We start from the raw sequence: 15,486 nt of genomic DNA, 5'->3' as shown, positions 1-15,486 counted from the left end.
CTGGATAGAGTAGGCAGCAGCTGCCAGGTTCTCAACCTGTGAGAACCTCTGTAGGACGGGAGTACAGAGTACAGGCGGCAGCCTCCAAAACAGGGAGAGGAAGCGCCAGTAAGGTCGGCGCTCTCACGCCTGTCCTCTCAGTTTCACTGTTCCTCCCCCGTGGCCTCGTGCGCTAAAAAGCGCTCCCGTTCTCCATCTGTGTCTGTGGTGAAAGCATAGCGGTAGCACACCAGGAGACCGAGATTATGCACGCACCGCTTACGGCTTTGCGATGGGAAGGGTTGAGTGTGTTAGGGATGCGGGAACTGGGGAAACCCCCCCCGTGTGGAGGTTTGGAATGCTGCCTCAAGAGTCTTATCCCTTCTCTCTCTGCTCTACCACTCGCCCCCTCTATTTATCCCTCCCCTCTCTTTCTTTCTCTATCACTGTTGCTTACCCTGCCACTCTCTCTAACCTCTCCCCCTCTCTCTGCCTCTTAACTCGCCAGCCAAGGCCGTGCACACAGACACTCTTTAATCATGGAGGATGAGCCGTCTCTCTTTCTCCTGGTTAGTTCCCACTGTGCAGCCTTGCCTAGCACCATTCCCAGCCTTCGCAGACTCGACGGCAGAGTGCCTGAGGCAGCCAGGCAGAGTCCATCTTGTGCTCCAGAGTTTAGACAGGCTCCCTTCCGCTGCTGTCACAGTGCAGGCAAAGCTGACTGTCTCCACAGCCACCCTTGTCACCTCCACATTCCTCTGCTGTGAGGGCGAGACCGTGTGAATGGACGCCTCTGCTAGACTACAGCTGCACCCCGTACTCTAGTAGAGACGTCTAGTAGAGACACTACAGGTGCCTGTGCTGAAGGACCAGAGCTGCTGCCTCTGATCAGTTCTTCCCCAAGTCCCCGCTTTAGCGAATGCACTGCCACCATCTAGAACAGAACATCTGTGTTCTGTCCTCTGTACTCTTCTGGACAATGCGTTTGTCTTTTTAGAGCCACAATGAAACAACCGAAAGTCCACCAACTTGATTGTGTATTCCGCAACTCTGACATTCCTTAGCATTGGAGCGTTTCCCAATCCTCCTCCCTAAGACTCACCCCTGCATGTGATTGTCTCGCCACTGCAGCACCTTGACCCTTTCCTTCCCTCCTGGCCCATAGTCCTGGCTGGTCTTATCTTCAGTAACTCTGCTTTACGGGAGCGCTTGAAATACCTATCAGAGCTGCCGTGTGATCTGTTGTTCTGTGCTCTCTTACAATGCAACATCATCACTGGAAACAGCACCGCAATCCCTGGCACGACTCCTCGTTCAGAACCCCACCGAGTCAGACCCACAGCGTCAAACAAACAAACCCGGACTTTCTTATCTCAGCATTTGTCGATCTTGGTTGTATTGCATCGTTGCTTTCTTTCTCTCCAATTATCTCTGTCTTTCTATAATCCATTGTTCATGTTGCCCTGGCTGGCGTCCATATTGAGCGCTAGAGAGGAGAAAGCGAAGTTAAGAATTGCGGCGTGTAGAATCACCTCCCTGATCTGGAGTCGAGGAACAACTCTCAAGGGCAAAGAGTATTACTCACGGCCTTTCAGCCTCTCTGTGCCTCCCGAGAAATAATACAGTGCTAACCTTTGTTGGCACCTTCCTCCCTGAGTTTGAGTCAGCTACCCTGCAGTTGAGCACCACCTGAACGAGAGGCAAAGAGAGAACCCGAAGTCCTATCCAATATACAGTGTCTGTGGGATAATATTTGCTAAGGCTTCCACTTGATGTCAACAGTCTTTAGAACCTTGTTTCAGGCTTCTACTGTGAAGTGGGAGAGAATGAGAGCTGATTGAGTCATGGGTCTGCCAGAAGCCCATGTGCTCAGTCAGGCGCTCGCACGACCGTGAGAGTTAGCTCCGTTCGCTTCCATTTCTAAAGACAAAAGAATTCTCCGGTTGAAACATTATTGAAGATTTATGATAAAAACATCCTAAAGATTGATTATATACATCGTTTGACATATTTATACGAACTGCAATATAACTTTTTTGACTTTGTCTGGACCTAGTGCCTGCACATTTGGATTACTGTACTAAACGCGCAAACAAAAAGGAGGTATTTGGATATAAACAATAGACTTTATCGAATCTAACATTTATTGTGGAACTGGGATTCCTGGGAGTGCATTCTGATGAAGATCATCAAAGGTAAGTGAATATTTATAATGCTATTTCTGACTGTTGTTGACTCCATAACATGGCGGGTATCTGTATTGCTTATTTTGATCTCTGAGCACTGTACTGTATTTCCATGGTGTGCTTTTTCCATAAAGCTTTTTTGAAATCTGCACAGCAGTTGCATTAAGGAGAAGTATATCTTTAATACCATGCATAACAGTTGTATTTTCATCAACATTTATGATGAGCATTTCTGTAAACTGATGTAGCTCTCTGCACTTTCACCGGATGTTTTGGAGGCAAAACATAACGCGCCAATATAAACAGAGATTTTTGGATATAAATATGAACTTTATCGAACAAAACATACATGTATTGTGTAACATGAAGTCCTTTGAGTGCCATCTGATGAAGATCATCAAAGGTTAGTGATTCATTTTATCTCTATTTCTGCTTTTTGTGACTCCTCTCTTTGGCTGGAAAAATGGCTGTGTTTTTTTGTGACTAGGTACTGACCTAACATAATCACATGGTATGCTTTTGTCGTGAAGCCTTTTTGAAATCGGACACTGTGGTGGGATTAACAACACGTTTATCTTTAAAATGGTGTAAAATACATGTATGTTTGAGGAATCTTAATTATGAGATTTCTGTTGTTTGAATTTGGCGCCCTGCACTTTCACTGGATGTTGGTCAGGTGGGACGTTAGAGTCCCACGTACCATCGAGAGAGGTTAATAACTAGCATCCTGACTGAAGCAGCCATATCAAGATCAGCCGACTATATGGCCTCCCTGTGTGGATGTATAATTTATCCTGCGTACTGGTGCAGTCTGGATACAACTGGCTATGAGGGTACATACCCCCAGGGTTCTGTGTCACAATGCTGACCGCTGGTTTCTTAGAAATCATCAACCTACTTTGAATCACAAGTGGGACAACGCTATTCTGCTCTTGAAAAAGCTAGCCACTTCATTTCACATTTACAATGGTATGAATGCTATCTTTATATTGAGTTTATCTGATGACCTGGATGGTGGTGACAGCTCAGCAGATACTATACAAACAATGCATAATTCATGGGGATTCATTTTGTGATGCAGATGCATCCTTAGGAAATTGTTATTACTGTGTAGGGTCCACTCCCCTCTCCATCTCCCCTCCACCCTCCCCTAGACCAGTTGTTCCCAAACTGTGGGGAGAGAGGTCGACAGTGTGTGTGTGTGTGTGTGGGGGGGGGGGGGGGGGGGCAGAATTGCAATAGAAGTTGCTTTAAAACTTTAAAAAGGTTTATCTGCACCCCATTACAAAATGTGTAGAAGTGCATGTGCCCATAGAAATAGACGTGGGGCGCGGGATGTTCCCCGATGGTGGAAGGGGGGCCTGAGTAAAACACTTCGGGAACTACTGCCATAGACCACCTCCCCCCCAAAAAACATGCCTACCGTCATAGGTTCCACTCTCAAGCAGCAGGCCACTCTCCTCCAGCACGCGGAACTCCCCCACACTGATGAAGTTATAGTCAACACCAGGAACCTCCCCCTCTCTGGGCTGTCGTGTGGTACCTGGGAAAAGACACCACAACAAACATAAAGTGAGTAAAACGGACCCTTTCTCTGGGGCAGAGTCGTGATGCAGATCCAGCTAGGCATGAACAGGAGAGGGGTGGACACCATTTTCATCATGCACACACAGATGTGAATTGTGTCCTCATATCCTGCAGGACCCCATGTCAGTATCGAGCACAGCTTACACCAAGGGGGGTTACTGAGAAACCAAGCTATGAATAGGTTATTTTAATGTGCCGAAATAGCTTCCACACATTGAGCAAGTAACATTTACGGGTAAGGTAAAAGTTATAAAGCTATTGGAGATAACCTCTCTCCTCTCATAGCCCAAATGGAAGATGAACAGTGTTACAGTTGAAGTCAGAAGTTTACATACACTTAAGTCATTAAGTCATCAACCACTCCACAAATGTCTTATTAATGAACAAACTATGGTTTTGGCAAGTCTGTTAGGACATCTACATTGTGAATGACACCAGACATTTTTCCAACAATTGTTTACAGACAGATTATTTCACTTATAATTCGCTGTATCACAATTTCAGTAGGCCAGAAGTTTACGTACACTAACTTGACTGTGCCTTTAAACAGCTTGGAAAATTCCAGAAAATGATGCGATGGCTCTAGAAGCTTCTGATAGGCTAATTGACATCATTTAAGTCAATTGGAGGTGTACCTGTGCATGTATTTCAAGGTCTACCTTCAAACTCAGTGCTTCTTTGCTTGACATCATGGGAAAATCAAAAGATATCAGCCAAGACCTCAGAAAAAAATTGTTGACCTCCACAAGTCTGGTTTGGGAACAATTTCCAAATGCCTGAAGGTACCACGTTCATCTGTACAAACAATAGTACGCAAGTATAAACACCATGGGACCATGCAGCTGTCATACCGCTCAGGAAGGAGACGCATTCTGTCTCCTAGAGATGAACGTACTTTGGTGTGGAAAGTGCAAATCAACAGCAAAGGATCTTGTGAAGATGCTGGGGTTATATCCTTCCTGTTTGGCCCTGTCCGGGAGGGGTGTCCTCGGTTGGGGCCACAGTGTCTCCTGACCCCTCCTGTCTCAGCCTCCAGTATTTATGCTGCAGTAGTTTATGTGTCGGGGGGCTGGGGTCAGTCTGTTTTATCTGGAGTATTTCTCCTGTCCTATTCGGTGTCCTGTGTGAATCTAAGTGTGCGTTCTCTAATTCTCTCCTTCTCTCTTTCTTTCTCTCTCTCGGAGGACCTGAGCCCTAGGACCATGCCCCAGGACTACCTGACATGATGACTCCTTGCTGTCCCCAGTCCACCTGGCCATGCTGCTGTTCCAGTTTCAACTGACCTGAGCCCTAGGACCATGCCCCAGGTCTACCTGACATGATGACTCCTTGCTGTCTCCAGTCCACCTGGCCATGCTGCTGCTCCAGTTTCAACTTCCACCTGACTGTGCTGCTGCTCCAGTTTCAACTTCCACCTGACTGTGCTGCTGCTCCAGTTTCAACTGTTCTGCCTTATTATTATTCGACCATGCTGGTCATTTATGAACATTTGAACATCTTGGCCATGTTCTGTTATAATCTTCACCCGGCACAGCCAGAAGAGGACTGGCCACCCCACATAGCCTGGTTCCTCTCTAGGTTTCTTCCTAGGTTTTGGCCTTTCTAGGGAGTTTTTCCTAGCCACCATGCTTCTACACCTGCATTGCTTGCTGTTTGGGGTTTTAGGCTGGGTTTCTGTACAGCACTTTGAGATATCAGCTGATGTACGAAGGGCTATATAAATAAATTTGATTTGATTTGATTTGGAGGAAACCAGGTACAAAAGTATCTATATCCACAGTAAAATGAGTCCTATATCGACATAACCTGAAAGTCTGCTCAGCAAGGAAGAAGCCACTGCTTCAAAACCGCCATAGAAAAGCCAGACTACGGTTTGCAACTGCACATGGGGACAAAGATCGTACTTTTTGGAGAAATGTCCTCTGGTCTGAAGAAACAAAAATAGAACTGTTTGGCCGTAATGACCATCGTTATGTTTGGAGGAAAAAGGAGGAGGCTTGCAAGCCGTAGAACACCATCCCAACCGTGAAGCATGGGGGTGGCTGCATCATGTTGTGGGGGTGCTTTGCTGCAGGAGGGACTGGTGCACTTCACAAAATAGATGGCATCATGAGGGTGGAAAATTATGTGGTTGTATTGAAGCAACATCTCAAGACATCAGTCAGCAAGTTAAAGCTTGGTCCTAAATGGGTCTTCTAAATGGACAATGACCCCAAGCATACTTCCAAAGTTGTGGCAAAATGGCTTAAGGACAACAAAGTCAAGGTATTGGAGTGGCCATCACAAAGCCCTGACCTCAATCCTATAGAAAATGTGTGGGCAGAACTGAAAAGGTATGTGCGAGCAAGGAGGCCTACAAACCTGACTCAGTTACACCAGCTCTGTCAGGAGGAATGGGCCAAAATCCACCCAACTTATTGTGGGAAGCTTGTGGAAGGCTACCCAAAATGTTTGACCCAAGATAAACAATTTAAAGGCAATGCTACCAAATACTAATTCAGTGTATTTAAACTTCTGACCCACTGGGAATGTGATGAAAGAAATCATTCACTCTACTATTATTCTGACATTTCACATTCTTAAAATAAAGTGGTGATCCTAACTGACCTAAGACAGGGAATTTTTAACTTGGATTAAATGTCAGGAATTGTGAAAAACTGAGTTGAAATGTATTTGGCTAAGGTGTATGTAAACTTCTGACTTCAACTGTATGTAGTAAAACCCTCAGACCATGTCACAGAGAAACAGAGTAGGTGATTGACCTGAGAACTGGTTTAAACTGGATGATGGTTGGTTGGTTGGATGGTTGGTTAGCCAACTTAATGCCTGAGTTGGCTGAATAAACCCCTGAGGGCCTCTACACAGTCAGGCTTCAAAGCCACAGTGAGAGATAGATGGATGGATAGATGAATGAATGGATTGTCCACTCCTGAGCCATGATGTACGAATAATAACTTCATATAGGAATTGCAGTTACCATTACTTGTCTCTTATTCTCTGTTGTTCTTCCGATCCTAAGCCTGCCAGCAAAAAATGACCCTAGGGACGGAGATTTTTTTTTTTAAAGGAGTTCTGAGGTCTGTTCATCTCCAGAGCTCAAAGGATGGTATTTCTCCTCAAGGTCCTTCTTTTCTGTTCCGCCAATAAGCGAAAAGCCACAGTTGAAAAATCTTACAGTTGAACATTCTAACCTTTGTCTTTTTGATCCTTCTCTCCCTCTCCATCCTCCTCTCTTTTCCAACCCTAAATCCCCTGAAATCCTGGTTTTTGATCTGGAAACTGCAAGCACTATACATGGCAGTATATACTAAGCCTGCAGTCATTAAACAAACCTGCGAACGGTAACGGTCTGTGTAGTGCAACTAACTCCCAACAAGCTGGTATATTTAACATGTTGTCCCCTTGTTGAAGACATGTAGACATTTTTGGGGAAATATTTTCCGCATCAGGAAAATCAGCTCAGATGTAATTGGGTGTTTACCTCCGGCGCACCAATGGACTCTTAATACTATCCCTCCTGCCCTCCCTCCACCCAGTTCATCTGTTACTGCTGCTGTGAGAGCACTAACATCTGAAATGCTTTAAACCTTGTTATAAAGTAGACTATTGTATTCTGAGATTGTTCCCTGTCTGCTCCTCGGCTTCAAAGGCAGTAATATGAGAATCCTTGAACAGGGAAACATGGGAAAAAAACAGAATACTCTATTCTTGTGTTTGCACAGCCATTTGGACTTGCCTGTCTGCATGAGTGTCATATAGGTCGTCCTTGTGATGTAAAGATCTGAAATGTGAGAGGGGACGCAACTCGAGTTCAATCAAGGAATCAATCAAGTCTTTTGAGGTAGAGGATAATCAAGGACAGGTCTTTTTGATGTAGACAGCAGCGAAGACAATTTGTGCTGGGTTCAGGGTAAATACTGTAGCAGCTATCTTTTATCTGAGTCTGAGGAGTCGATGTGGGAGTCAGAGGGAGGTGATGGAGCGGGAGAAGGAGGTGAGGGAGAGGAAGGTAGTGAGGGAGGAGAAGGAGAGGGAGGTGAGGAAGGTGGAGAGGGAGGAGAAGGAGAGGGAGGTGAGGAAGGTGGAGAGGGAGGAGAAGGAGAGGGAGGTGAGGAAGGTGGAGAGGGAGGTCAAGGAGAGGGAGGTAAGGGAGGTGAAGGAGAGGGAGGTTATGGAGAGGGAGGTAAGGGAGGTGAAGGAGAGGGAGGTTATGGAGAGGCAGGTGAAGGAGAGGGAGGTGAAGGAGAGGCAGGTGAAGGAGAGGCAGGTGAGGAAGGTGGAGAGGGAGGAGAAGGAGAGGAAGGTTAGGAGGGTGGAGAGGGAGGTGAAGGAGAGGAATGTGGAGATTGAGGAGAAGGAGAGGGAGGTGAGGAAGGTGGAGAGGGAGGTGAGGAAGGTGGAGAGGGAGGTAAAGGAGGGGGAGGAGAAGGAGGTTATGGAAAGGCAGGTGAAGGAGAGGGAGGTAAGGGAGGTTGTGGAGAGGCAGGTGAAGGAGAGGGAGGTGAAGGAGAGGGAGGTAAGGGAGGTGAAGAAGAGGGAGGTTATGGAGAGGCAGGCGAGGGCGGTGAGGGAGGTGAAGGAGAGGGAGGTGAAGGAGGGAGGTGAAGGAGAGGCAGGTGAAGGAGAGGCAGGTGAAGGAGAGGCAGGTGAAGGAGAGGCAGGTGAAGGAGAGCGAGGTGAAGGAGAGCGAGGTGAAGGAGAGGGAGGTGAAGGAGAGTGAGGTGAAGGAGAGGGAGGTGAAGGAGAGGTGGTAAGGGAGGTGAAGGAGAGGGAGGTTATGGAGAGGCAGGTGAGGGCGGTGAAGGAGAGGGAGGTGAAGGAGAGGGAGGTTATGGAGAGGCAGGTGAGGGCGGTGAAGGAGAGGGAGGTTATGGAGAGGCAGGTGAGGGCGGTGAGGGAGAGGGAGGTGAAGGAGAGGGAGGTTATGGAGAGGCAGGTGAGGGAGGTTATGGAGAGGCAGGTGAGGGCGGTGAGGGAGGTGAAGGAGAGGGAGGTGAAGGAGAGGCAGGTGAAGGAGAGGCAGGTGAAGGAGAGGGAGGTGAAGGAGAGGGAGGTGAAGGAGAGGGAGGTGAAGGAGAGGGAGGTTATGGAGAGGGAGGTTATGGAGAGGCAGGTGAGGGCGGTGAAGGAGAGGGAGGTTATGGAGAGGCAGGTGAGGGCGGTGAGGGAGAGGGAGGCGGTAAGCAAAAAGCTTTGGGAGAAGAAACAGCACTAGGAGACAACACTTCAATTGACTTCCATTCTTTGTTCATGTTCTCAAAAAAGTTCACCTTTGAAGAAATGAAACAATTGAACCAAAACAATACTGAACAGAGCAGCAACAAAACAACAACGTCATGAAAAGGTATTGGGTTGTTTGGGGTGGATGTAGTGAACATGAATTGGCACTTTTCTCCATGAGGAAGTGTATTGTTGTGGAACAGGTGGGAGGTCCAGTCCAGACAGTGGAACAGGTGGCAGGTCCAGTCCAGACAGTGGAACAGGTGGATAAATGAAGATGTACATTACTGGTCAAAAGTTTTAGAACACCTACTCATTCAAGGGTTTTTCTTTATTTTCACTATTTTCTACATCGTAGAATAATAGTGAAGACATCAAAACTATGCCGGTAATAAACCAGGCTGTAAGTCACAGATTGACTCAAAGGGAGATCAGACTAAAATCACACAATATAAACCTTGAATGAGCAGGTGTTGTAAAACCTTTGACCGGTAGTGTATATATAGTTCACTCAGGCCATTTATCATAGAAAACAAATTTGTCTGTTTAACTGGGTGGCTCTCCCTAAAAGATGTGTCAGTTGTCTGTTTAACTGGGTGTGCTCTCCCTAAAAGATGTGTCAGTTGTCTGTTTAACTGGGTGTGCTCTCCCTAAAAGATGTGTCAGTTGTCTGTTTAACTGGGTGTGCTCTCCCAATTGAATGACTTCAATTGAAACAGAAAAAAAAACAGAGTGGGGTCTCCTTTCTCTTCCATCTCTGATTGTGACACGTACGCACGAACACCCGCAGATGCCAATTGTCGCACAAAACCTCCCCCCCCCTCAAAATGAGTGTATCAGTTCACACAGCGAAGCATCACCACCGCGAAACTCTGCCAGCTGCTTAAGCTTCTTACAGGGAGACCAGGAGAAACGTTAACACCTACCGCTGGAAAGCTGTTAAACATAGTCACACTGAGACCTGGCGCTGTTGCAAGAAGGGCATATTTTGTTCAATCTGACAATATGATCATGTGAAAGGGGAAAACCAGTAGCGGTCTGAAGATGGGTCTTGGGAGGATACACCTAGAGATGTTTATTGACTTTTCTTTATCACACTATAGAGAAAGTAATACACAAAGTGATAAACATTGATATGGAATAAACATGTTAGGCCTACATAACTTAACGCTGTATAACGTCAATACCCCAGATAGGTACTGTGAGCCATAGGCCAGGCTCAGGTGACTAAAGTCATACAATCCTGAGCAGGCAGTATGGGGCATATCACCCTGGATATCATAACAAAAGGAACATACAGATGTTCTCTATTAAAGGCAGAGCAAGGATCTAATATATAGTCTTTTGTTTCCCAGGTATATATACATACATATATATATATATATATTTAAAAAAAGGTTTAACGTAAGACCCTTAAATCTTGTCAAGAGAAAGCAATTCTTTAAATTGAATACAGGGGGCACTTTTTATTATATTTCTGTCATCCTTCTCTCTTTGTTATCTCCCAGTGAGCCTCTTAGAGCTTTCTGTGGTGCCCCTGCGGATATTACTGCTTAGAGGAGAAGAAGAGAGGGAGGCAGAGGGTTCAGCCGAGCTTCAAGGACCCCTGGCACAGACTCTCCTTCCTTCCTTTTCTTCCCTTCTTTCTTGGGAGCTTTAATGATGCCTCTGCCTGTGTGTTCAGGAGGGGACTGGAGAGAAGCCACGCTCCTCTCTCTGAGCTGCCATTTAGAGGGCTCTAATGAGGAGAGGCAGAGCGCAGCCAGGCGGCCATTCTGGCTCCCAGGGAGAGACTGAGACCATTCCTAATCCCTGGCTCTGTGTAAGGCCATAGTCACAGTCACACAGCACAGGCTAAGCAGCGGCTCCCTGCACTGTGGAAGGCCAATCACAGTCACACAAACAGCAGTGGCCAAGTGGGACAAATGCAGTGGTGGAAAATGTACTCAACTGTCGGACTTGAGTAAAAGTAAAGATACCTTTTATAGAAAATGACTCAAGTGAAATACTACTTGACTGAAAAATCTAAAAGAATCTGGTTGCATATATACTTAAGTACAGGGGTGGAAAAAGTACTAAATTGTCATTCTTGAGTAAAAGTAATAAGTGAAAGTAAATTGCTATGCATCAAATTCCTTATATTAAGCAAATCAGACGGCACCATTTTCTTGTTTTTGTAAACTTACGGAAAGACAAGAGGCAAACGCCAACACTCAGACTACATTTACAAACGCAGGCAGAAATCCGTCCGGTACATGACACAGCACTGTGATAAAGTCACTCGGTACACTGGAAGTTAATAGGAATAAGACTTTTAAACCGCGAAAGCATCTATCATACATGTCAGATTTCAATACTGGCCGGTGTCATAACTCAGGAGAATGTCATCTCTCGAATGAGCCATTGATCATATTTCTGCAATATTCCTACCTCGAGAAACGTGTCCTTTAACTGAGGGTCTAGCACATTTTTCCTGTTTGTCTGCCTCTTTCGTCCAGGGTGCATTGCATGGTGCCGTTGCCAGAGATATTATAGAAAGTGCCCAATAGACACCCATTCGATCCTTTCAAGGAGTGCGCTCCTTGTCCCAGAATCGCCCAGAATACACCGCACGGCCCATTGACGTAGCATGGGCAACGTTTCCCCATCTCCTCAAATGTCTATCTGCCATTGTGAATGTCAGACTTCACTAAGGTACATAGATCTGCAGGTTGAACATGGTGAATATACTGGTGAAATTGATAGTGCTGGTTGTTTTAGGCGATTTTACAGATAAGTAACTACTTTAAAATGCTGATATTATCTAACGGTATTTCCTTGTGTAGATACGTTTGCCAGCCAGTCCGCTGGCACTCTCGCCCATAGAGAGAGCATTCCATTTTGGAGTCAACTCGAGCTGCAGATGTCCACAACGATTTTCCATGCTGCTACCAACCTTATTATAAAACGCCAAAATTAAACATTTTGTTCATAAAAAACAATATTGTTCTCAGTGTTCTTTAAATACTGTAAATTAAAGGAAGGAGTGGTTTTGGGTGGATTTTTCCTTTAAATACAGCACTGGACATATGTTGACCTACTGCAGCTGAACCACAGTGGTTTTTATGATGACCACACCATCATAACGTAACCCCTGTCACGGATGAGGAGCAGGCATAAACTAACAGCCATGCACTAGAGACTAGGCTTAGACTAGGGTCACTGCTTGAAATGCTACAGTGTATTACTGTACAGACACACTGTAAATTCATATCTAAACAAGCTGCACTTGCCCTGGTGCCTTCCAAAAAACCAGGCATTGAGCAAATTTCAGGTCTGCTGAGCGCAAACTTGAACCTTGTGAAACGTCTGTGCAACTTCCAGCACGTCTTTACTGTGAACACTGAGGCTGTACCCGCTTTACAGTGGTCAAGTAGGCTACTGGGGCTTTTTGATCATAATGTAGGCCTAACAGGGTGGCCCTACCATCAAAAACAATGGAGAATATATAACATGTTAACATTGAAATAGCTGTTCTGTCGTTCAGCCCACAGTAGCAGCCAACGTGTGGTGTTCAATGACATAATGTACATTCCATGAGACTGTTGAAAAAACCAGGGCTTGACATGAACCTGTTTATCCACTTGTCCTTCAGACAAGGAAGTGCCTGCAATTGTTGCTTTGCTTGATAGAAGAAACCACCTTACAAAATAAAATATACTATTATTCCTATACCATTATTCCAGACAATCGGACAAATTATGCTGCCCTCTGCCTCTGCCTGTCTCAAAATACATCATTGTCCCTTTAAGACAAAAAAAAAAAAAAAAAGCTCTTTACCTGACTCGTTTTTTCAAAGATGCACACGTTTGTAATCTCGTAGGAAGCAAACACTCCCCCATTGCTGACTACACATGATCTATAACTGGGCTATAACAACTCACTAACTTGCATAGGATGTGAACAAAACGTCCACGAGTGGCTACATGCAGCTTTTGCTTTGATCTCAAAACGAGCGCATCAACTCACGATCACAGCTGTAAACACAGTTCATTTCAAAGTAAATGGCACAGATCCAATATATGGCGATGTTCTATTTGCATATAGACCTACTGCAGCTCGGATTGGTTATGCTGCATCAGTCTGTGTAGAGTACGGGCTGAGTCATCGGCAATAGAATCCTAACCCCCCCCCCCCCCCCCCCCGATGCGTTTCGCCTACAATCTACTGCATAGTTTGTTTTGATCCGGTGTGCTGCATTGAACGTGGATAATATGACGTTGATTCGATCACAATTGCCACAGTAAAAGGGAAGCATGATCAGGTTTAACTAAAAGGGAAAACTCTCGGAAGTTGAGTGACGTTCAATCTCGTGCTTCTGTGGTTGGCCTGATAGTTCTTCTGCGCTCTGCGCGAAGTCCCGGGGAGCTGCTCGGCGGTCTCGGGTTACTTAGAGGGAACATTGGTTATTCCTCTTTTTTTTAATATGATTTTTCATAAAACACTTACTTAACATAAAATGTCTACCGTCGTCTATATAACCATTCATTAATTACATACTGAGAACATTAACAATGCATTGACTCATGAAACTGACAGACTAAACAGATATACTCGATTGTCTAGGGAAAAAGCAATTTATTTTGTTGCCTGTTATTCCCAATTATCAGCGTTGTACGGCGCCATTCAGGAGACTGTGCACGGCTCTCCCTCATAACAAAGTCACAAATGAGGGTTTTTTTTTTTTTAGATGTGCAAATTAAAACCCTGACTCACAAAGATTATATAAATTAGTCCCATGACGTTCATGAGTGGCAAAATGGGGAGTAATTGCCATCTAATTCGTCAGAGTAGCGGAGAGAAATCTGCACGTTGCACTTTGAATCCGGCCAATTGTCCCTTTTCTCCTTTAAAAACCACTAGGGTATAGAAAATAAAAGGCTTTGACACACCACCTATTCATCCCTGTGATTTAAAGGAATCAGAGACACTGTTAAGAGAGTTCAAGTGCAGTCATCCAAATTGGGTGGATGAAGCACAATTAGCACTCTTAAGCACCGTAGAAGAAGAAATTAATAGGAAATATACATTAAATTATTAAACATAAAATACATGCATATAATATTCTGGACATTAACTTCCAAGGTCTACATTTTAGTATTTGAAAACGGAGAGCGATATCTCCTCACTCATCTATCAAATAGTGGGTTGTGTGTGTGTGTGTGAGGTTGATGGCTTTTATAGTGAAGGTTTGACGGATGCTTTGTAGACCTCAGTGATGGCCGAGAATGCCCCCCAGTTCTTGAGAGGAGAGGAATCCATGATTATACACACACACACAGAACCATGATAAGTGAAAAGGAAAGAGGACCAGAGAGATGGGATGGAGGAAGGGAAGGAGTGTGATTGAGTAGTCAATCTACCTCTCATCACTCTCCTCCTTATTCCACCGGGGCAGATACCGTGGAGGGGCCTGATGAATGCCAAGCACTTGTGTGCTCATGGGAGAAGGGCCGTGACCTTCAGCGAACAGCTCCACTGTTTATTGGGCAGCTGCCATATTGGGCATTGATATGTGACGGCAGAGCCAAATGGAATCACTTGATGGGACTGTGGTAAGTTTATGTGACTGTGGGAGAGCATGTTCAGCTGTAAATAAAAACAGACCGAGAAACTAGCTGGCTAGTGAGGTGCTAGTGGCCCACCAGTGACGTCACCCGTCTTGAGACCTAAAGGTGACCTAGTCACATGGAATAGCTGTAATGAGCAGGGACATGTGGGGTAGACAGTGACCTCAGAGGAGAACAGAGAGGCATGGGGAGCCCGGGAATGTTACTACTCACAGGGAATGGTGCGCAGGTACAGGTTGTCCCTGATCACCTGCTGGAGCTTGTGGTCCAACGAACCTTTCTGGAACTGCAGGCTGAGGTAGTGACGCAGGTCTGTATTCAGCACCTTGCCTGTGAAGAGAAGGACAACACATCTGGGTCAGTACAGTACACACACACACAGTTCATTTACACTCCCCTCCAACATTTCTAAACAGTCGGGACCTCGAAATGCATTACCACCAGTGTGTAGACGAGAACCACCGATGATCACTTTCAAAAACTCTTCTCAACAGAGAACATTTCATTTCATTTACATTATTTAGCAGACGCTCTTATCCAGAGCGACTTACAGCAGCAATTAGGCTCAAGTGCCTTGCTCAAGGACACGTCGACACTATTTTCACCTAGTCGGTTTGGGGATTTGAACTGACAGGTGCCCGTGATAGAAAGCATGCCCCCAGCGAGAGTACGTGAAAGGAGGACAGTTTTGAAACTTCAAAGATGTGGCTGTGTGACAGCACTGTCGTGCATGGGAACGAGGGAGACAGAGCAGAGGCCCATCGGCTGCGTTGGTAGAGAAACTGTCACGTCAGACAGATTAAATATTAATTGCCTTGAATCACCAAGTATCCAGTAAGATAGGAACACAATGGCTGGCACTGTCGCTGCCTCTGAGTTTCTGACTGAGGAGCAACAGAAGTTCA

General features: G+C 45.5%; 1 protein-coding gene across 3 annotated transcripts in view; it reads right to left on the bottom strand.

Annotated features, from left to right (window-relative positions):
- The window catches only part of LOC109869451 (membrane-associated guanylate kinase, WW and PDZ domain-containing protein 3), a 187,238-nt gene that overhangs the window by 39,970 nt on the left and 131,782 nt on the right, over nt 1-15,486 (bottom strand). For all 3 annotated transcript variants that reach the window (XM_031803530.1, XM_031803531.1, XM_031803532.1), the window contains exons 2-3: nt 14,795-14,911; nt 3,589-3,708 (exon numbers count right to left, since the gene is read on the bottom strand). In XM_031803530.1, coding sequence (XP_031659390.1) covers nt 3,589-3,708; nt 14,795-14,911 — 237 coding nt within the window. The remainder of the gene's footprint in view (nt 1-3,588; nt 3,709-14,794; nt 14,912-15,486) is intronic.

The sequence above is a fragment of the Oncorhynchus kisutch genome, linkage group LG24 (genome assembly GCF_002021735.2).
Source record: "Oncorhynchus kisutch isolate 150728-3 linkage group LG24, Okis_V2, whole genome shotgun sequence".
Lineage (NCBI taxonomy): Eukaryota > Metazoa > Chordata > Actinopteri > Salmoniformes > Salmonidae > Oncorhynchus > Oncorhynchus kisutch.
The sequence above is the reverse complement of the archived record's forward strand: the minus strand, read 5'-3'. Positions and strand labels throughout refer to the sequence as shown.